Here is a 23,762-nt window from a genome sequence, read left to right on the forward strand (position 1 = left end):
TCAAACAGAGGGTTACTAGACAGGAAGCTAGTGGGGGGATGCATTAAATACATGATGGGAATAAAGGAGTGCTTTGTCATGATGAGAACCAGGTATTACACGGAAATGCTAAATCACTATTTGATACGCCTGAAAACTAATATTACATTATGTGTTAACTAATTGGAGTTTAAATAAAACTTTTTAAAAAACACTCCTTATTCCTTTCTGAAAAAAAAAGTATTTAGTAATCAGTTCAAATCCAATATTGAGCAATTCTAAAGAGAACTAATAAATGAAGATTCTATTATAATTCACATGGAAGGATTCTAACCAACATAGTGTATATGGGGTTGAGAGATGAATAGGACAGCATGTATGGCTTCAAAAATATTCATTTACAACTCATTTAAGTAAAAGGAAACTAAAATAAATTAAGGTATGCTATCAAAATAATTTATAATCCATCTATTTCCAAAAATAATTTGTTTACAAAATTGAAATACATATTTAAAACAGGATCATTTAAAATAGTTACAGATAAAGGAAAAAGAGATTCGGGCAAGATGGCAGAGGAGTAGGGGTCCTTAATTCAACTGGTCCCACAAACTTGTCTTGATAACTTTCAAATCATCCTGAACACCTATGAATTCAACCTGAGATATAAAGAGAGAGCAGCTGGAATGCTACAGAGAGAAAAATCATGACTTCTGACAAGATAGGAAAGCGAAGAAAAAAAGGTGGGGGAGGGGAGCCACAGCAAGCCGGGAAAACTGACCCAAAGGGAAGCCCTGACAAACCTCCAGGCCTGAAAGCTGAGCTGTGGAAAGCCGGGCACAAAAGTCCAGTCCTGGACATGCAGGAATTTTACAAATCCATGCCTCAGTCTTCCCTGACTGAAAAATGCTCAGCAGGCAGAATTGCAAAAGGAGCAGTGAAGCTTCAATATTCCCAGGGTCAGGACAGTAAAGGACAAAGCCAGCTACCCTTCGAGAGAGGCAGACCCCAGGAGGCACAGGACAGCGAGAACTCTCATGCTGCTGAGCACCCTCCAATTTGTACAGATCAGTGCACCTGCACTGACCCCAGGAGCATCTAGGCCAGTGTGGACTGGAAAAATGTGATTCAGTACTCGTGGGGAGCTCCTGGCTCCAGACCTGGGGATCTGGCCACCACCATTTTTTTCTCTCTTCTTTTCGCCTTTCACCTTGGGAGAGGCAGGGACTCCAGGGAACAAAGGCCTCACAGGATAAACAGCTCACAGGGACCCAGGTCACCTGGCAAGGGGCAAGGCATCCCCACCCAGGCACAGACACCTGATAGTCAATGCAAGCAGACCCCTCCCTGAGAAGAACTACTGGAAGAACAGGGAAGAGCAAGTTTACTGAACAAGCAGCACCGAAAAGCTCCAGGGTTGAGGGAAAATAGTATATAAAATTAGAGGTTCCTTTTCACTATGGTTCTTTTATATTTCACATTAAAAGTTTCCAATATTTTTTTGTTTTCCTGCCTTAACTACAATATATTACCAACTTCTTTTTTAAGCTTTTTCCTTTTTGACTTTCATATTTCTACAATTACATGTCTTAGATATATTCTTCAATATTGGAGTCCCTTCAACGTATTCAATTTTAATTTTGATAGATATACAAGTTATGGGCTTTAGGGGCCAACTCTTGTTTTGTTTTATAATGGCGGAAATTAGCACCTTCTAACACTTGGACCAAAATACACTCAGAACCAAGTGGAACATCGTGTTAGTTCATTCTGTGAGAATATATTATCTCTCACTTCCCATTCCAGCTCCCTCTTTTATCTTGTTTCTGTCTTTGTGGTCGATGTTGGGTCTTTATGTAAGTTTTGCTGGTTTATATAAAATTGGAATTGAGTATCTTCTAACATACAGAACAAAATACACTCAGAACCAAGAACATCATCCTATAGTCCTGTTGGGGAGACTATATTCTCTCTCCACCACCACTTCCTCACCACCACCCTTTTTTTTTTTTTAATGCTTACTATTTTGTTTTAAAATTTTTCACTTAAGGGATCCTTTTGTTTTATTTTGTTCTGTTCTTCTTTTTCTTTTATTTTCTGGTTTCTGACCTCTTTGGAATCATCTAGGGTGTATTTTACTTAGGTTGTTCTTGATATTTTTAACTCTGCTTGCTCATACACCACTCTGCACTGGACAAAATGACTAGAACAAAGAATTCAGCACAAAAGAAAGAACCGGAAGTAATATTCTCTGCCACAGAACTGCTGGATGTGGATTTAAATAAAATGTCAGAAATACATTTCAGAAGTACAATTATAAAATAACTTGTGGCTCTATTTAAAAAAGAATTAAGGACTCTAGAGATTCTCTTGCTACAGAATGAAGATATTTTTTTAAAAAGATTTCCTTTATTTATTCATGAGAAACACAGAGAGAGAGGCAGAGGACTCCAGGATCAGCCCTGGGCCAAAGGCAGATGCTCAACCGCTGAGCCATGCAGCCATCCCCAGAATTAAGATCTAATCAGGCCAAAATTAAAAATATTTTAACTGAAATGCAGTCTAAACTGGATGCTCTAACCACTAGGATTAATGAGGTGGAAGAGTGAGTAACATAGAAAACACAGAGAAATCTTTTTCTTGATGGAAAAGAAGGAAGCAGACAAAAAAAGAAAAAACAATTAAGAAACCATCAGGAAAGGCTTAGGGAAATAAATGATATCTTGAGAATGGAGAATATTTGTCTTATTGGGATGCTAGAAGAGACTGGTTTCAGAGAAAGGGCCACAAAGTATATTTGAACAAATCAGAGGTGAGAATTTCCCTAATCTGGTGAAGGAAACAGACATTCAGATCCAAGAGAGACAGAGGACCTCCCCCTAAAAAATCAATAAAATCCATTCAAGACCTCAACATTTAATAGTAAAACTTGCAAATTTCAAAGATAAAGAGAAAATTCTTAAAGCAGCTCAAGACAAAGGATTATTAACTTTAAAAATGGGAGAAATATCAGATTAACAGCAGACCGCTCCACAGAGACCTAGTGGGCCAGAAAGGGCTGGCATGATATACATAAGATACTAAATGAGAAAAACAGGCAGCCAAGAGTACTATATCCAGCAAGGTTGTCATTAAGAATAGAAGGAGGGAGGGAGCCCTGGTGGCTCAATGGTTTAGTGCCTGCCTTCGGCCCAGAGCATGATCATGGAGTCCTGGGATTAAGTCCCACATCAGGCTCCCTGCATAAAGCCTGCTTCTCCCTCTGCCTGTGTCTCTGCCTCTCTCTCTCTCTCTCTCTCTCTCTTTCTCTCTCTCTCTCTGTGTCTCTCATGAATAAATAAAATCTTTAAAAAAAAATAGGAGAGATAAAGAGCTTCCAGGATAGGCAGACAGAACTGAAAGAATATGTGACGACCAAACTGGCTCTGCAAGAAATATTAAGGGGGACCCTGTAAATGAAAGAGGAAGCCCAAAGAAACAATCCACAAAAAACAGGGACAGTATAGGTAATACTATGACACTAAATTCATATCTTTCAATAGTTACTCCAAACGTGAATGGCTAAATGATCCCATCAAAAGACACAGGGTTTCAGACTGCATAAAAAAGCAAGATCCATGTATTTGCTGTCTACAAGAGACTCATTTTAGAATTAAGGACACCTCCAGCCTGAAAATGAAGGGGTGGAGAATCATTTACAATTCAAATGGCCCTCAAAGGAAAGCTGGAGTAGCAATCCTCATATCAGATAGATTAGAGTTTATACCAAAGACTGTAATAAGAGATGAGGAGGGACACTATATCAAACTTAAAGGGTCAATCCAACAAGAAGACTTAACAATCATGAATATTTATGCCCCTAATATGGGAGCACCCAAGTATATCAATCAATTAATAACCAAGGTAGAGATACATAGATAACACATTAATTTTAGGAGACTTCAACACAGCACTCTCAGCAAAAGACAGATCTTCTAAGCAGAACATCACCAATGAAACAAGGGCCTTGAATGATACACTGAACCAAATAAATTTCACAGATATATATAGAACATTCCATCCTAATGCAACTGAATACACATTCTTCTCAAGTGCACATGGAACTTTCTCCAGAATAGACCACATACTGGGTCAAAATCAGATTCCAACTGATACCAAAGACTGGGATTGTCCCCTGCATATCTTCAGACCACAATGCTTTGAAACTAGAAGAAATTTGGAAGAAACTCAAACACACAGAGGTTAAAGAGCTACTAAAAGATAAATGGGTCAACCAGGAAATTAGAGAAGAATTAAAAAGATTAATGGAAACTAATGAAAATGAAAAAACAACCATTCAAAATCTTTGAGATACAGCAAAACCAATCCTAGGAGGGAAATTACATCACAATAGAAGCCTCCCTCAAAAAATTGGAAAAAAACTGAAATATACAAGCTAAACTCCGCACTTAAAGGATTTGGAGAATGAACAGTAAATAACGTGTAAAGCAAGCAGAAGAAGAGAGATAATAAAGACTAGAGCAGAACTCAATGAAATAGAGACCAGAAGAACTGTACAACAGATCGCCAAAACCAGGAGCTAAGTCTCTGAAAGAATTAATAAGATGGATAAACCCCTAGCCAGTCTTATTAAGAAGATAAAAGACTCAAATTAATAAAATCATGAACAAAGAGGAGAGATAACAATCAATAACAAGGAAATATAAACAATTTTAAAAACATATTATAAGCAACTATATGCCAATAAACTAGACAATCTAGATGAAATGGATGCATTTCTTGAAACCCACAAATTACCAAAACTGGAGCAGGAAGAAATAGAAAATCTGAATAGGTGAATAACCAGTGAGGAAATTGAAGCAGGCATCAAAAACCTCCCAAGACACAAAAGTCCAGGGCCAGATGGCTTCCCAGGGAAATAATACCTATTCTACCAAAGCTGTTTCAAAGGATGGAAAGGGAGGGAATATTTCCAAACTCGTTCTATGAGACCAACATTACTTGTTCCCAAAACCAGACAAAGACCCCACCCCAAAGGAGAATTATAGACCAATATCCCTGGTGAACATGGATGCAAAAATTCTCACCAAGATATAAACCAATAGGATCCAACAGTACATTAAGAAGATTATTAACCACAACCAAGCAAAATATATCCCCGTGATGCAAGGTTGGTTCAACAGTCATAAAACAATGATAGATCACATCAATAAGAAAAAAAAACAAGAACCGTGTGATCCTCTCAATAGATGCAGAGAAAGCATTTGACAAAATACAGCCTCTATCCCCTATTAAAACTCTTCAAAGTGTAGGGATAGAGGGAACATTCCTCAATATCATGAGAGCTATTTATGAAAAGCCCACAGCAAGAACTGAGAGCCTTTCCCCTAAGATCAGGAACACGACAGGGATGTCCATTCTCATCACTGCTGTTCAACATAGTACTGGAAGTCCTAGCCTCAGCAATCAGACAACAAAAAGAAATAAAGGCATTCTAATTGGCAAAGAAGAAGTCAAACTCTCCCTCTTTGCAGATGACGTGATACTGTACATAGAAAACCCAAAAGACTCTACCCCAAGATTGCTAGACCTCATACAGCAATTTGGCAGTGTGGCAGGATACAAAACCAATGCCCAGAAATCAATGGCATTTCTGTACACTAATAATGAGACTAAAGAAGGAGAAATTAAGGAGTCAATCCCATTTACAATTGCACCCAAAACCATAAGATACCTAGGAATAAATCTAACCAAAGAGGTAAAGGATCTGTAATCTAAAACTACAGAACACTTATGAAAGGAATTGAGGAGGATATAAAGAGATGGAAAAACATTCCATGCTCATGGATTGGAAGAATAAATATTGTGAAAATGTCTATGCTACACAGGGCAATTTACACATTCAATGCTATCCCTATCAAAATACCATGGACTCTCTTCACAGAGTTGGAACAAATAATCTTAAGATTTGTATGGAATCAGAAAAGACGCTGAATAGCTAGAGGAATATTGAAAAAGAAAACCAATGCCCGGGGCATCACAATGCCTGATTTCAAGCTGTATTATAAACCTCTGATCCTCGGGACGCCTGGGTGGCTCAGTGGTTGAGCAACTGCCTTCGGCTCAGGTCGTGATCCTAGAGACTGGGGATCGAGTCCCACATCAGGCTCGCTGCATGGAGCCTGCTTCTCCCTCTGTCTCTCTCTCCCTCTGTGTCTCTCATGAGTAAATAAATAAAATTTTAAAAAAGGAAAAAAAAAAGCAGCCCTGTTCTAAACACACACACACACACACAAAAAAAAAAGAACAAAAACAAAAAAAAAACAAAGCTCTGATCCTCAAGGCAGTATGGTACTGGCACAAAAACAGACACATAGATCAATGGAACAGAACAGAGAGCCCAGAAATGGACCCTCAACTCTATCGTCAACTAATATTCGATAAAGCAGGAAAGACTTTCCACTGGGGAAAAGACAGTCTCTTCAATAAATGGTGCTGGGAAAATTGGACAGCCACATGCAAAAGAATGAAACCAGACCAATCTCTTACACCATACACAAAGATAAATTCAAAATGGTTGAAAAATCTAAATGTGAGACAAGATTCCATCAAAATCCTAGAGGAGAACAAGGGCAACAATCTTTTTGAATGTGGCCACAGCAACTTCTTACTAGACACATCTATGAAGGCAGGGGAATCAAAAGCAAAAATAAACTATTGGGATTTCATCAAGATAAAAAGCTTCTGCACAGCTAAGGAAACAATCAACAAAACTAAATGACAACCTACAGAATGGGAGAAGATATTTGCAAATAACATATCAATCAGATAAAGGGCTAGTATCCAAGATCTATAAAGAACTTATCAAACTCAACACTCAAGAAACAAACAATCCAGTCATGAAAGGAGCAGAAGACATGAAGAGACATTTCTCCAAAGACCTACACATGGCCAACAAGCACATGAGAAATTGCTCCACATCACTTGCCATCAGAGAAATACAAATCAAAACCGCAATGAGATACCACCTCCTCACACTGGCGAGAATGGCTAAAATTAAGACAAGAAATGATAAATCTTGGCAAGGATGCAGAGAAAGGGGAATCCTCTTGCACTGTTGGTGGGGATGCAAACTGGCACAGCCACTCTGGAAAACACTGTGGCTGTTCCTCAAAGAGTTAAAAATAGAGCTACCCTATGACACAGCAATTGCACTACTGGGTATTTACCCCAAAGATACTGATGTGAAATGCCAGGACACCTGCACCCCAATGTTCATAGCAGCAATGTCCACAATAGCCAAACTGTGGAAGGAGCCACGATGTCCTTTGACAGGTGAATGGATGAAGATGTGGTATACATACAATGGACTATTACTCAGCCATATGAAAGGACAAATACCCACCATTTGCTCGACATGCATGGAACTGGAGGGGATCACACTGAGGGAAATAAGTCAATCAGAGAAAGACAATCATCATATGGTTTCACTCGTACATGGAATATAAGAAATAGTGAAAGGGATTATAAGGGAAAGGAGGGGAACTGAGTGGAAAAAATTAGAGAGGGAAACAAACCATGAGAGACTACCAACTCTGGGAAATAAACAAAGGGTTGCAGAAGGGGAAGTGGGTAGGGAAGTGTGGTAACTGGGTAACAGGCACTAAGGAGGGCACTTGATGGGATGAGCACTGGGTGTTATACTATAGGTTGACGAACTGAATTTAACTAAAAAAATTTTTTAAAGAAATAAAGGAAAAGATTTACAAAATTTAATTCTGAATTTGCTTGAATATATGGTTTAAAGACAATGTATTGGGTTGTTTAGTTCTGATAATTGTGAGAAAGAACGCACGTATATTCCAGGAAACCCAGATTTTATTCTGGTAATGCATATGAGAAATATGTACCACCTGTAGATCATATTAGTAGAATAATTGGTAACTTGATGAGAAAGGTTCTTTAGTATTAGTGTTGTAATACAGAAGCATTCTTCTGCAAACCCCTGATAGAAACAAATAAGAGTATTCTTTCTAAGCCAGGGCTATAGTTAAACAATTAATGAGAATGTTTCACCTACCTCCATAATATGTTAGTTTCAATATAATAATGTAAAATATATTAAAATGAAAAATTGGCTCACAATCTTCATTAACTGACAAAGTAATACTACATTAAGACTTATACATTCTCAAAAACCAGTGCACTGAACTCAAGTGTTTACATCTCATAAGAGTTCACAATGGAATAAATCTGCTTTTCTGTATCACAAAATTTCAAAATTCAGATTCACATAAAATAAATGCAACCCCCCCACCCCAGACTTCTGCATGAAGAACTATGTCAAAGCAATCACTAAGAAACAGAGACTGGGATGAGGTTAGGCTTTCAGGCTCCTGATGGGGCATATTATGATCACTGAGACTACTTACTGCAAGATCAAGTCATACCTGCATATGGTGAAAGTTTCTCATCTAGTCTACCAAGTTTCTTTCTTCCTTTCTCCTCAAACTCTCAAAGCTCCCCCATTTTGTGACATGACCTTTTTTTTGACATGTTCCTTATTTTACTGCCAATGTTGTAGTTTTTATCACAATTAAATAAACAATGTATCACAGTCTTCACAGGTACTACTGCATTTCCATGCCAACAACCTTGAAGGTACAAGAAATGGTTGACTGAAATATTGAGTCCTAAAATATCATCTGAGGAATACACCGGCTGTGATATGAACAATGTATTTTCAGGTTTTACCCTCAGTGTGAATGAGGATGACCCAAAAGTGAGGGAATCCTTCTGCTACCTTGTGCCTAATGAACAGCGAGTGAAGAGGAGGACAGAGTTTAAGTAGAGTGATTTAAAAGAAAAAGGCTGAGATGATTATTTCTTTGTGAAAAGAGTATCACTAAATTCTTATTCGTCAAGTGGTTACACATGTTCTTGTACATAAAAATACTCAGTATAGGGATCCCTGGGTGGCGCAGCGGTTTGGTGCCTGCCTTTGGTCCAGGGCGCAATCGAATCCCACCCACGTCGGGCTCCCGGTGCATGGAGCCTGCTTCTCCCTCTGCCTATGTCTCTGCCTCTCTCTCTCTCTGTGTGTGTGACTATCATAAATAAATAAAAATTAAAAAAAAAATACTCAGTATATGTTACTCTTATCATCACATCACTATTACTATTTAGTATAGAACAGGTATATTCAATTTCTAGAATGGCTAGATTTATTTACCTAAAATAGGGGGCATGCCAGTATATGAATATCCTCTAATGGACAAAAAATATCAGGATACATGCTTATTAGTAACACTGTAAAACTTTATAAAAGAAGTTAAACTTTTATGAACATCTATTTTGAGTCTACTAAAGCTTTCAACAGCTTGATGAGTTATATAAATGAGCTAATGTTTTATTTCTCTTCTCTGAAATGTAAACCCATAATAGGTCAAAAAAAAAAAAACCTTAGAAAAATAATGTTGCAAAGTTTCTTAAGCAGAACTACAAGTGTGTAGAACTGCAACAGCTCCCTTTTTAAATATACATTTACAGGCCTATTTGTACTTATCCCAGGAAAGAAAGCATAGGAATTGATTGAAGTATTAGACCTTAGAGATTTTCTAACCATTAAATTGGTTTTCAGGGACTTGCTTTCTATTTGCACAAAATGAAGTCTACTTAGTAAAACAATTTAGATTCATTTCATGGTGATGCTTCTGTTATGACCTTCCTGCTGCCCATCTGCTTAATAAAAAGAAAATAAAAGTTGTACTAAAAAATAACATTTATAATATTCATATAAGCAATCAATATTTTAAACTATACAATATTTCTTATTAATACAGCATCTTTGTGATTTAAAAACAAATCTTTTACTAAGATACCAGAGATTCTATTTAAGTACTGGCGAAATCAAAGTTATTCAGTGAAGCATTCTCTTCAGATTTGTTTATCATAAACAACACACTTCTTACATGCTTTTTCTTAATGAGATGGTAGAATGACTAATTTCTCCCCTTCAGGAAACCAACATATCAAAATCTATGATTAAAGTATAAAATATTAAAACACTCATATTTTTATATTACGCAAAGCACTGTCTCAAAACTCTATATTTCAAATTATGAATGTGATTCAATAGTATGCTCTTAAAAATAATTTTTAAATGAATGTCCTCAGTAAAATAATTTTTTTAATTGAATAGTTTTAGCCAAATATTTGAAGTGACTTTTTAATAATAGATTTTTTTAGTTATTCTGTTATCACAATTTGGCAAAAAGAAGCATACAAACATTTTCTTGTTTATTTGCACCAAAGTAGGCCATCATTGTCATGTATTTTTCTTATGTACAAACAAAAATCAAAGTAACTTCTGGAAACAGTATTATATAATTACCAATTATTTCATTATTTTCAACTGGTTATAAATGAATCATTTAACTCACTAATATTAATATTGAAATAATTGTTGGATAGCCAAAATGCGTTCAATCATATTCGAGGAAAACTTTCATTATATACTTAACCAAAAAAGAAAGGGGTATACCCATGTCCAGAAAAATTACCTACTTAATTTAACAAGCAATTACCTAAACACTAAACCATAAAATTTTATAGACCTCATTATTATCTTTATTTCCACAGTGTTTGTTTCTGAAAGTCATTAAATTAAATGGCTCCACAGAAAAGCTGGATACTCTTTGACCTTCTACATAAGTGAATTTTGTAAGTGAAGTTGGGGCTGTTTACTAAAGCACCTAATTTTTCCACAATATTAATTGCTTTTTAATTTTAGTTTCTTTATGTCCATATTTTCTGGTAGAAGGTTTAAAAAAGTATTTCATTATTTTTTAAATGGTCATTTTAATCTTCTAATTAGCAATCCTAGTCAGTTTTTATTTTCTGTCAAACCTTCAATACACTCAATAAAACTTTTCTGGTCTGCACTGTATTTCTTTAATGTAAAAGCCCAGCAAAGGACAGTAGTACTCTGAATTAGGCAAGACTTAATTTTATAGGAAGTTGTTAAAATTTCCATTATGATGGAAAAATACCTGCTCCAAAGGAATGGTATAAAAGGGGCAAAATCCTCAATTAACTACGCTAAAAATTATTAAAAGCTTAATTAAAAAGCCAAAATGTTAATAGCACACATTTACTTTAGCCCATCCAACTTGTCAGAGGTAGATCCTGGGGCTATGTTGAATACAGGATACTCCCTGTTATGTGGAGCTCACAAAATAACAACAAAATATATACATTAGATAATTAGAGGCAAAAGGTATAAATTTCAACCTCCATCATAAATATACAGTATTAAAATAAGGATAATCTAAATAAATGGAGGGATATACCATATAAATAGAAGACTAAAATCTATGAATACATCAATCCTTAAAAATACATATGTATATGTAAACGAATGTGTACACACACATTCTTTCCAAATCATGTTATAAATTCAACTTAACCTCAAACCGTCACCTTTCTATAAAAATTGACAAAGTGACTCTAAAATTTATATAGAAATAAAAAGGACCTTGAATAGCCAAACTACCTTTAAAGAAGAACAAAGCTATAGGACTCATGCTAACTGACTTCAAGAACTTAAAGCTTCAGTAATCAAGAGTGTGGCACTAGAATAAAGACAAATAAGTAGATTAATGGAACTGAATAAAGTCTAGAAATAGACCCACAATTATAGAGCCAAGTGATTTTCAATAAAAATACCAAAGAAATTCAATGATGAATGAAATTTTTTAAGACTAGTGCTGGAATTATTGGATATTCCTATAGAAAAAGTAAATTAACCTCTAGCTCCTAACTTACATCATATACAAAAATGAATGAAAGATATAGCTGAAATAAAATTTCTAAATCTTTAAAGGTTTTAGAAGAAAACATAGAATAATATCTCTGAGACCTGGGAATAGGAACAGTATCTCCAACAAGATATCAAGAGCAATACTATTAAAAAAATAAATTAGAATTCACCAAAATTTAGAACTTCTGTTCACCCAAAGACATCATAAAGAAATTGAAGAGTGAAGCCATAAACTGGGAGAAAACATTCACAATGTTCTGACAAAAGATCTGTAACCATAATAGAATAGAACTCTTACAACTCAACAATAAGACAATTCAACTAAAATTGGGCAGGACTTACAAAGAAAGCAAGAGAGATGAACAGCCAATAAGTACACACAGACACACACACACGTTCAGTATCATTAGGTATTAGAAAGTGCACATCAAAACCACAACAAGCTGGTACTATACAATTACTGAAATGGCTAAAAAGAAAAACACTAACAGCACTCAATGTTGGTGACAATATAGAGCAACTAGCACTCTCATATACTGAGAATGTAAAATGACCCAACTAACTGTTGGAAAATGGATTAATTTCTTATAAGTATACACTTACCCTTTGGTCCAGTAATTACATCCTTAAGTTTTTAACCAAAAGAAAGAAGACACATTTCCACAAGAAGACTTGTACACAAATCTTCACAGCAGTATTATTCATTAGGAACCACAGTTGAAAACAATCCAATAGAAAAAAAATAAACAAAATGTGATATGCACTATACAGTAGAATACTACATAGCAGTAAAGAAGACCAAATTACTGATAAACTCAAAAGTCACAGATATTATTTTACAGAGTTGATGCTGAATGTAAAATGTCAAACACAAAGAAATGCACATTCTGTGATTCCATTTATGAAGTTCTTACACAGGCAAACTGATCAAATATCAGAACACTGATATATCAGAACACTGACTGCAGAGGCAGGGATGCCTAAGAAGGGACATCTTCTGTAAGAACTGTAAAAAAATAATACATTTTACTAAGTGGATGTAGAGTGTGGGTGGGGGTAGCGATGAAGTAATGGGAGAAAAGATGGTTAAGAGTTGAAACTGATAGGCCCATGTGATTCATTATTCTATTTTGTTTTCTTTCTAAATCCTTGATATTTTTTTCAAAATTAGCTTACTATATGTAAATAATAAATTGCTATGTGCCTGTCTTCTGGAAGAAATATGACTTTTGGTGTTTATTCAGTACTACTGCTATTGCTAATCATAAGGTTGACAAAGATGATGATGATGATGATGCTATTCTACCTATTTAATATATACTGTAGACCAGGTATTATATTCATTATCCTGTGATGGATAAGTCAATCACAATTGTTGCCTTCATCAAACTCACAGGACTATAGAAAATAGTAAAAAGAAAATAAAATGCAATAAACTAGTCAATGTTATGAAAGGAAAAAAGGGTGCTGTAACATAGAACACTGGTTTAATCTTTATTGAGCACTCACCATGTGACAAGGTCGATAATATCCCACTTATATATGAGGGAACTGAGTGATAATTATATTATTATATCTAATAAAGGATAGAACATCATGGATTTGTGTTGCTCTCTCCACAATATGTGACCTGTTATCAGTGTCTGTTCTGAATTAAAGTATGAATGGGGTTAGTAATACCCCCATTATGAGTTTAATAGCAGATGCTGTCCTTTCAAGAACCTAACTGACCCACAAAAAGTTTGTTTGACTTCATTATTATTATGTAGTAACCAGGTAAGTCAACCCACAATGAATTCCCTGTTGCCATCATGTCCCTCTATCCAGTCGATTTTCCAATAAAAACAAGCTCACATTATGCTTTTCTTCAAAACTATCCCACCCAGAGGGAAAAAAGCAAAGTCCTAACAAAGGGCTCTACCACTTACCCCCTGGTTGGTTCCAGTTACTAGTCTCCTTACTAGCCCCCTAACAAGTCAAGCTGCGCCCACCATAGGCTCTGTGTATTTCCTTTTCCCTCTGCCTGGAACTTCCTTTTCCTAAGTTCATACGTGCCCTCCTTCAGCTTCTTCAGATATCAGACAGGATTTCTCTCACCACCCTCTATAAAACTGTATGCCATTTATCTCTGTCTCCTTTACCCATGTTACTTTTCTTCATATAGTTTACCATCACGAATTATATCTGCCAACAACCACATGTAATCAGTGGCTATCTTATTGGACAGCACAGCCTTAGAGAGAGTTAACAGCGCAGAGTACCCATGTTACTTTTCTTCATATAGTTTACCATCACGAGTTATATCTGCCAACATCCACATGTAATCAGTGGCTATCTTATTGGACAGCACAGCCTTAGAGAGAGTTAACAGTGCAGAGGTAAAAAAAAAAAAAAAGTCTGTCAATGAATTAGAAGAAGAGGAACAGCATGCTGCCACAGAAGCTGAAGGAAAAAAGAATGAAATAAGATGCACAGTTAAGGAGAATAGGTTGGGTGGAAGCCAGACTATGGAATGTTAAAGTACAAATACAATGATGCCTTTCAGAGTAAACCATCCAATTGAGAATATTTTCAATGTCTACACTACGAGAAGACATAAAGCACTAGCCATTGTGTATGGAGGAGTCTCAAAAAAATAAAAAATTGAAATACCATTATGAACCACTAATTCCACCACTGAGTATTTCTCCAGAGAAAATGAAAACACTAATTCAAAAAGATAAATGCACCCTTAGTTTACTGCAGCATTATTTACAATAACCAACCAAGATATGGAAGCAACCCTAAGTGTCCATGAGTAGATGAATGGATAAGGCAGATGTCATGCTCACACATGGTCACACATGTGCACACACACACACGTGAGGGAATATTATACAGCCATAGAAAAGGATGAGATGTTGCCCTTTGGAACAACATGAATGGACCTAAGAGGTATCCTGCCAAGTGAAATAAGTTGGTCAGAGACAGACAAACACCATATGATTTCACTCATGTGTGGAATCTAAACAATAAAACCAAGGAATAAATAAAATTCAGAATTAGACCTATAAATACAAGAGAACAAATTGATGGTTGCCAGAGGCAAGGGAAATAGGGAGATGGGCAAAATGGGTGAGAGTGGAAGACACAGACTTCCATTTATGGAATAAGTCACAGGAATAAAAGGCACAACATGAGGAATATAGTCAATAATACCATCTTTTGCAGTGAATATAGCATCTTTTGCAGTGAATATAGCATGTAGGGAGGTTGAATCGCTATGTTGTACAGATGAAAATAATGCAACAGTGTCAACCCTACTCATTTAAAAATTATTTTAAAAATTAGGTAGCAATCCAGCGCCATGAATTAAAGCTCGTTTGAGAAAATACTTTTCCCTATGTTCTTGTACCTAAAGGCACCGGCAGATTGAAAGTGAGGGGGTGGAGAAACATTTATCATGCAAATGGAGGTCAAAAGAAAGCCAGAGTAGCAATATTTATATTGGACAAACTGCACCTTTTTGTTCTTGTTCTGGCCTCATGGAATGATTTTAAATGTGTTTTGTCTTTTATATCATTTATAAGATTTTGATAAAGACTAATTTTTTTCTTTAATGTTTGGTAGAATTCACCAATGAAATCATGTGTTCTTGGACTTTTCTACGTGGGGAAATTTTTGATTCCTAATTAAACTTTCATTCTTCTTGTTGGTCTAAAAGATTTCCTATTTCTTAGATCCAAGATTCATGATTCAATTATGCTAATTTGTGCATTTTTAGGAATTATCTGGTTTTTTTCCTAAGTCATCTTATTTGTTACCATATAATTGTTTATAGCAATCTGTTGTCACACTATGTATTTCTGTGGTTAATCTGTTTTCTCTTCCATTTCTCATTTCAGTTTTTGAGTCTTCTCTCTTTTTTCTTAATGTAGTTAATGCATTGCCAATTTTAATTTTTTGGAGGAACTGGTCATTACTTTCAATGTTATGTTACTGTTTATTCTGGACTCTAGTTTACTTATTTCTAATTTTTTCTCCGTTATTTCCTTCCTTACTAAATTTCAGCTGATTATCATCTTCTTCTAGTTCCTTGTGGTATGTTTATTTGAACTTTTTTCTTAATACAAGCATTTATAGCATAAATTTCACTGTAACATCTGCTTCTGCTGCATCCCATAGGTTTTAGAATATTGTGCTTTTTCTTTTGTTATTGAGACATATTTTGATGTGCCATTTGTTTTCCTTTTTTTAAATTTTTTTTTGTATATTTTTTATGGAGTTTGATTTGCCAATATATAACACCAGTACTCATCCCAAGTGCCCCCCTCAGTGCCTGTCCATTTGTTTTCCAATTTAGCCCACTGCTTGTACAGTAGTGTGCTGTTTAATATTTACATATTAAATATTTAATATTTACACTGTAGATTTTTCAGCTTTATTATTGATATTTAGCTTTGTACCAATGCCATTGGAAAATATACTTGGCATGATTTTAGGTCTTCTTAAATTTGTATTATTCATTATGTTTCTTTTTGCTTGTGTAATTGAAGAAAATGTATATTCTATTTTTCTTGGATAGAATGTTTTATACACATATATTCTTAGAACCAGGGGATCCCTGGGTGGCTCAGCAGTTTAGCACCTGCCTTCAGCCCAGGGCGTGATCTTGGAGTCCTAGGATCGAGTCCCACATCATGCTCCCCACAGAGAACCTGCTTCTCCTTCTGCCTGTGTCTGTGCCTCTCTCTCTCTCTCTCTGTCTCTCATGAATAAATAAAATCTTAAAAAAAATGTATTCTGAAGTATGCTTCAAGTAGAAAATGTTCTTGTTGAAAAAAAATAATTACTGTAACTGAGAATACTCATTTAAAATAAAGCATATCCAGAGGGGATGGGTGGGAGGATGGGTAAAATAGGTGAAGAAAATTAAGAGTTTACCTATCATGATGAACACAGTAATGGTGTATAGAACTGTATTGTACACTTGAAACTAATATAATACTGTGTGTTAACTACAGTGGAATTAAAAACTTAATTAAAAAATAACATTAGGAAACCATTGGGGGATATCAAGAACAAGAGTAATTCTGAATCTAAAAATTATTGAAGCAGATGTCAAAAAAATGAGAAAGTGAATTAAATTCATTATGTTGTTTCAAAATATGTTTAAGTGTAAAATAGTAATTCTATAAGAAATTGCATCTGGATGTTTTCCCTATTCTTTAACGTGTCTAAAGTGGTTAAAACAACCAAATTACAAACAAATGTGTAATTCAGAAATAAATTTTTATGGGAACTTAATTGATTGTATAATTGATCAAAAGGTACCAAAAATGAATTTTCAAGTGTTTATCTATTAAGTTCTTAATTTTTAAATTGAGTATTAAAAAATTAAAAATAAGTAAAAAGTATTAAAATATATATATAATAAAAAATAAAATAAATAAAATGACAAATGATCTGCATTTTATTATAAAAGTAAAGTTAAATTGTCCTTTTTCAAGAAAGATTATCAAACTACTACTTATATTATTTCTCTCCAGTATCTAGTATACACTTTTACCTTCAATGCAATTATAAACACTTTTTAATAGTACATTTCTTCCCTTAAATACATCTATATAGGAGGAAATTTTCCAAACATTCATTTCTAAAACTTTTCTTTATTTTTTTTTTTAAATTTTTATTTATTTATGATAGTCACAGAGAGAGAGAGAGAGAGGCAGAGACATAGGCAGAGGGAGAAGCAGGCTCCATGCACCGGGAGCCCGACGTGGGATTCGATCCCGGGTCTCCAGGATCACGCCCTGGGCCAAAGGCAGGCGCTAAACCGCTGCGCCACCCAGGGATCCCTAAAACTTTTCTTTATTAAGGTATAATTTACCTATAATGTTGTACCAGTTTCAGGTGCACAATATGATTCAATATTCATATACAGTGCAAAACGATCACAATAAGTATAGTTAACATCCATCATCATACATACATATATATCATACATGAAACCATATTTTAGATAAGATAATCTACATTTGTAGCAAGATAAGGAAAACCTCTGTTCTAAAATAGGCATTGCTTGCAACAGAGAAAAAGGTCATTTTTTAATATAGCAATTCAAATGAAATTTAGAGTGAAATATTTCCCCTCTGATGTCTTCCTTTATGCTTCATCATTGCTGAATTTCAAAAATATTAATGATGTGATGATTAAAAAAATATCCAAGGATGACAGCCTTTAGAGATATTGATAATAATAGCTGACATTTTCAAAGCACTTTGTGATTTACACAGCTCTTTAATATAGATTGTCTCATTTAATTATCACATCACTCCCTAGGAGTTAATAATATTATGTACAATTACTCCCAGTTTAACAATAAGAAAACTGAGTTAATAAGTAGCAGAATATTGGAAGCTAGGTATTTGAACCTTAAGTTCAATACTCTTTCCATGCCAACTCTCTTCTCTAGATAAATACTAAGCTTATAGCTATCTGATTTCTCTGATTCTTCTAGATCCATCATTAAATGCTACCAGTATAATGAGGACAATATATAACAGATCTGTAAGCTTCCTTTTACATACTAAAGATTATTATTAGAAAAGTATTTAAAATCTACACTTATCTTGCCTTGAGAAATAGTCTTAATCCTGAAAAGGAAAACTTTATGGTAGGTTCTATGAAAGAAATCTCGTGTTTATTACTAATCTCTATTAGAAAATTATCTTCAAAAGTTGAATTGAAAAACCGTGTGATAAAATATCACAATGTGGGGCAAACTTACAGCATGACAGAAGTAGTTTTGGTAATTTTTTACAAAGCTTCAGTCTCCATTTTCTGAAATGCATCCAAAAAAATTAGGCTCCAGAGACATGCTTCACCAAAAGGTGCCATGAGAGCACAATGTACTTAATATTCATTTAATGATATAAATATTAGGCATCTACTAAGGGTCAAGCATCTTTCATTCAAATTTTCCATGTCAAGTAGATTATTTATTTTCCTTTTCTAATTTGTTAAAGTTTAATTATTCAAATAAAATAGATTTAGGAGATAATAATCATAACTCTTTAAACTAAAACTGTATTTTAATAAATATAGTAAATTTTATATACATTTAGTAAACTGATAATTTTTAGTAAACACAAACAAGAATCAGATCTCATTTGAGTGATATGTTTTAGTTATGGGCTAATAATTACATAGGTAATAGTTTATATGTTTTGACTACAATTTCTAAATATAGTATTCAATAAACCAGTAATCAATAATGATTATTTAATGTCCCAAGGCAAAACTCATTGCAGGAAAAGTCTCTATCTATTCAAAAGAAAATTAGCAAACTCAAGCAATAGTTCAAAGAAGATCAGGAACTGAAAGAGTATGCCAGGCAGCACTCTGAAAAATTTGCTGTGTCAAATTCCCAGTGTATCCATTAGGTGTCTATAGAATATCACAGTGAACATCAGGGCCAATAGTGCAAACCACTTCTGAGAAATGAACTGAGAATAGAGAGAATGCTGGTTCTAGTAACTTATCATTCCATGGATTATCATATACTTCTAAGACATAAAATGTCATATAGTATACCCACAGATAATATGAAACCTGTATAACTTGAAAAAACATTTCTATAAGTGTAAGTAATAAGTGAATAAATGATCATAAAATTATCTTTTATTTACTACCACATTAAAAAAAAAGATTTTATTTATTTATTCATGAGAGACACAGACTGAGAGATAGTTAGAGACATAGGCAGAGGGAGAAGCAGGATCCTCGCAGGGAGCCTGATGCGGGACTCGATCCCAGATCCTGGGAACACCACCTGAGCCGAAGGCAGGTGCCCAACCGCTGAGCTACCCAGGTGTCCCTACCACCACCTTTTAAAAGTAGGAGCTTATTTTATAACTTTCCTTCACTTTGCAATGCGTAGTCTTGTTTTTTTACAAAGATCTTAAAAATATTATGTTTCTGTATGGTAGTTCTGCTTATCTAATTTTTTGTTGTAATAGGATTCTTTAACAGAGAAAACCACTCTTTAAGTATTTTTAACAAAAAATAATGAGCAAAGGCATCAATGTTCTCTACTCCATATCTAAGCATTGATTTTCCATCTAACATTGTCTTGATGACTAGACTCCTCCTTAGTCAACACATTCACATATTTGTCTTTGCCAGAATAACAGTGTTTAATTTTGTTCACGAAAAGTTATGTCTTTCATTAATTTCAGAAAGAAAGGTTTGGCTTCTGTTAAATTTCTTTTCTATACATAAATTCATGCTAGAAGGTGACAAATCTTCCTTTGGAGGATTTTCAAATACCAAAATTCCTCTAATTAGGAATACACTAGCTCCTTCCTTCCTTTCTGTTTCCCATAATTTTATTATTTTGGAATTTAACATCCTCCTGGGGTAAAATCACTACAAACCATGAAAATATTATCAAAACTGTAAGAAAGTGAGTGTTACATAACAAATGAACCATCTCCTATACAATTTCCTGCATTCTACTCTTCCTGGTGGGTTGCAGTTGTGAGAGTTTGGATCATCTGTTCAATTAAGTTGCCTTTCACATTCTTTCCAACTAGAATTTAAATATAATTCAATTCAGAATTAAAGCTCTGGTACATTAACCACAGTTAGCTTCATTCAACTCTTTACTTCTATTTAGTCCAAAAGAAAAAAAAAAAAGTCATTTAAAAATTAACATACTCAGCTGCCTGTTTGTAGCATTTCAAGTCTTTCTTCAAATTTTTGTTCTCATTTTCTAAAAGCATATTCTGTGTGTAGACATCTGGAACATTCCCAAGATCTCTAAGACCAGTTACTCCTTTCTGTATTAATTCATACCTAGGATAAAATCAAATAAAAGGCTTTATGTTGTTTCTGTCTACTAAATTGGCTTTATTTATGTACAATTCAAAAAGTTAAGTCCTAGGGGATATTTACAGAAATGAGTTGTGGTACTACTTTTGTAAATTAGAATGTCAACATTCATTATACATATTTAAAATAAAAAAATAATTAATTGCTAAGGTACTAACATCATCATGGTACATAAACTATAACTGAACATCTTGTATGTTCCAGGCACTAATCTAGACACTGGTGAAAACAAAATAGTCCAAGTCCCCGTCCATTCTAGTGTGGATGGTGATATGTTTTATGAAGTAAAAGGAAACAGGATAAAAGCGATAGAGATTGAAGTAGAGAGTGATGGGGGCATTTGTGCTATTTTATATAGGTTGAACACAGAAAGTATGACTGGCTAAGTGCTATTTGAGCAGAAAACTGAAAGACATAAAGGAACTAAGTCATGGAGATATGAAGGAGAGAAGCTTTCTCAGTTGACAGAAAAATAAATGTAAAGACCCTGAAAAAAGGAGATGTTTGACATGTACAATTAAAAGCAAAAAGCCTGTATATCCGGAGTATCTGAAGCTAGAGGAAGGGGAAGACTAGTAAGAAATGGGTCAGGAAGATAGCAGGAAGCAGGAGAGAAGAAACAGGAATTTGATTTTACTTGAATCAGACTGGAGCCACTGGAAGGCTTTGAGAAACAAGTGATACTCATCTGATTTCTTTTAAAAGGATTAGTCTGCTGGGGAGGTGGGGCAGGGGGATGGACTAGATGGGTGATGGGTATTAAGGAAAGCACTATGATGAGCATTGGGTGTTGTATGTAAGTGATAAATCACTGAATTCTACTCCAGAAACCAACATTACACTATATGTTAACTACCTAAAATTTTTTAAAAAAGAAACTTCTGTTCTTAAAAAAAAACAATAATAATCTGGCATCTGCTTGAATAAACTGACTCTAGAGGAGCAAGAGTAGAATCAGAAAGACCAGTTAGGAGATTGTTGCAAAAGAGAGAGAATGGTGGCATGAACAAAGTTTGTAGCAATACAGATTATGAGAAATAGGTCCCTTTTGGGCATGCTGTTAAAGATGGAGACAACTTATTGGTGGAGCCAATAAAGATTTTCCTACAGATCATCTGCCAGGTGTTGGTTTTTAAAAGAGTTAAGGAATGACTCCAAGGTTTCTTGTGGAACAACAGCCAGCCATTTACAAAGATGGGGGAATGAGTGCAGTAGGAATTGGGTGGTTGGAGAAATTAAGGAATTGCTCAATGCAATATGTATAGCAGGCAATCAAGTGAGGATGAATTCTAGGTATACATGTCCAGAGTTCAGGGGAAAAGTCAGGACTTGAATTCAAATTTGGGAATCATCAGTAAACAGATAGTACTTAAAGTCACAAGACTGGACAAAGCCATCTAGGAAGTGAATGTAAAGAGAGAAATGAAGTTTCTTGACTATTTCAAGATTGGGAAGAGAAGGAAATACTACTAAATAGAGACTAAGAATCAGAGGGGGTCATGAAGTACTAAGTGAATATGAGAGCATTGCAGCTCAGGAACCAAGTGAATAAAGTATTCCAAAAAGGAAGACTTGAAAGACAGTGATAATGCTGCAAACAGGATGAACAGAAGTACTGAGGATCAGTCACTAAATTTGGCAATGTGCAGCACTGAAAAAACTTTAATGGAGTCATGGAGATGACAGAGCAACATGAGGAAGTGGCAATGTTCTCTTTCAAGGAGACATGCTATTAAGTGGAGCCTAGGAAGTCAAGATGAACTTAAAAGAAGATGTGGAGTTCAGCGTGTTTTTTTTTGTCTTCTGCCGTTTTTAAAATATAATAAAAATTGAATATCTGTATGCTTATAGGAATGACCCAGCAGAAAGGGAAAAAGCTTAGAGAGCAGAAAAGAGAGGGGACAATTGCCAAAGCAATGTCCTGGAGCAGGTGAGAAGAGCTAGGCTCCAGGAGACAACTGGAGGGTTGGCCTTTGATGACAGTATGCAGGACTCAGCCTCTGTGACAAGTGAGTAGGAGGAGGCCTAAGAACAGACATGACAGGTTAGTAGAGAGGGAGGCAGGAGTCACAGAACTTCTGTTTTCTCAGTGAATTTAAAAGGAACATCAGAGAATCACTTACAGATTTGTAACTAATTATAATTTTATGTATACATTATATATAGCAATAAAGCTAAACAAAATATAAACATAGAAAAACTTTTCAGTTACAAAGTTATTAACAAAGAAATCCCTGCAGATGAGCTATAGATGAGCTAAACATGTTTAAAAATGTTTTAATCATCAGCATTTTCATATTATAAATCTTAATTTTATTAATATATTACATATTAATAGTCATATGGTTGTGTTATATATCTTATATTAAAATACAGCAAGATAAGCTCTGTGGAATATTCAAAAGGTTAAGATAATAGAATTAAGTAATACTTGCCACAATTTATAAAACAAACTAACCATTTAATTATAAATTCACTATTATATTCATATTTAGAATGTGATTTATACTTATCTGAGAAGAGAAGATGTAAGGATTGATTGAAGTATTAGGCCATAAAGTTTTTCTGACCATAAAATTGGTTTTCAGCAACTTGCTTTATTTAACACAGAAAAAAATCACTAAAGAAATTATTTTTTAATTGGAGTTTGATTTGCCAACATATAGTATAACAACCAGTGCTCATCCCATCAAGTGCCCCCCTCAGTGCCCGATTTTGATAAGAAAAAAAGTGATATGTAGTCCTTCTCTAAATTAAATGTTATGTAAATAAATTAGTATATGGTAAATACAAGTCAAGAATAATACAACATAACATATACTATGTCATGTATCTTAGGACGTTAAAAAATAATTTATCATGTAAAATCTCTATACTCTATGTAAAAATATAAAAGATGATTTTAAACTAAAACTATTCTAATACTGTTAGATCATTAGGAATCTTAATCTACAAACTCCAGAAATACACTAATACATTTCTCAATAAAATCAGCATTCCCTACATAAGATATTTTTGGTTTTGTTTCAGGTGTGTGTGTGTGTGTGTGTGTGTGTGTTAAAGAAATATCCTGGCCTTTTTATTTCTTCCT

The 23,762-nt window shown here is 34.6% G+C and overlaps 1 protein-coding gene across 11 annotated transcripts in view; it reads right to left on the reverse strand.

Moving 5' to 3' along the window:
- Positions 1-23,762, reverse strand: part of SPAG16 (sperm associated antigen 16) — a 911,935-nt gene that overhangs the window by 871,709 nt on the left and 16,464 nt on the right. For all 11 annotated transcript variants that reach the window (XM_077885066.1, XM_077885063.1, XM_077885062.1 and 8 more), the window contains exon 5: positions 20,498-20,635. In XM_077885066.1, coding sequence (XP_077741192.1) covers positions 20,498-20,635 — 138 coding nt within the window. The remainder of the gene's footprint in view (positions 1-20,497; positions 20,636-23,762) is intronic.

This window comes from Canis aureus, chromosome 36 (genome assembly GCF_053574225.1).
Source record: "Canis aureus isolate CA01 chromosome 36, VMU_Caureus_v.1.0, whole genome shotgun sequence".
In the NCBI taxonomy this organism is placed as follows: Eukaryota; Metazoa; Chordata; class Mammalia; order Carnivora; family Canidae; genus Canis; species Canis aureus.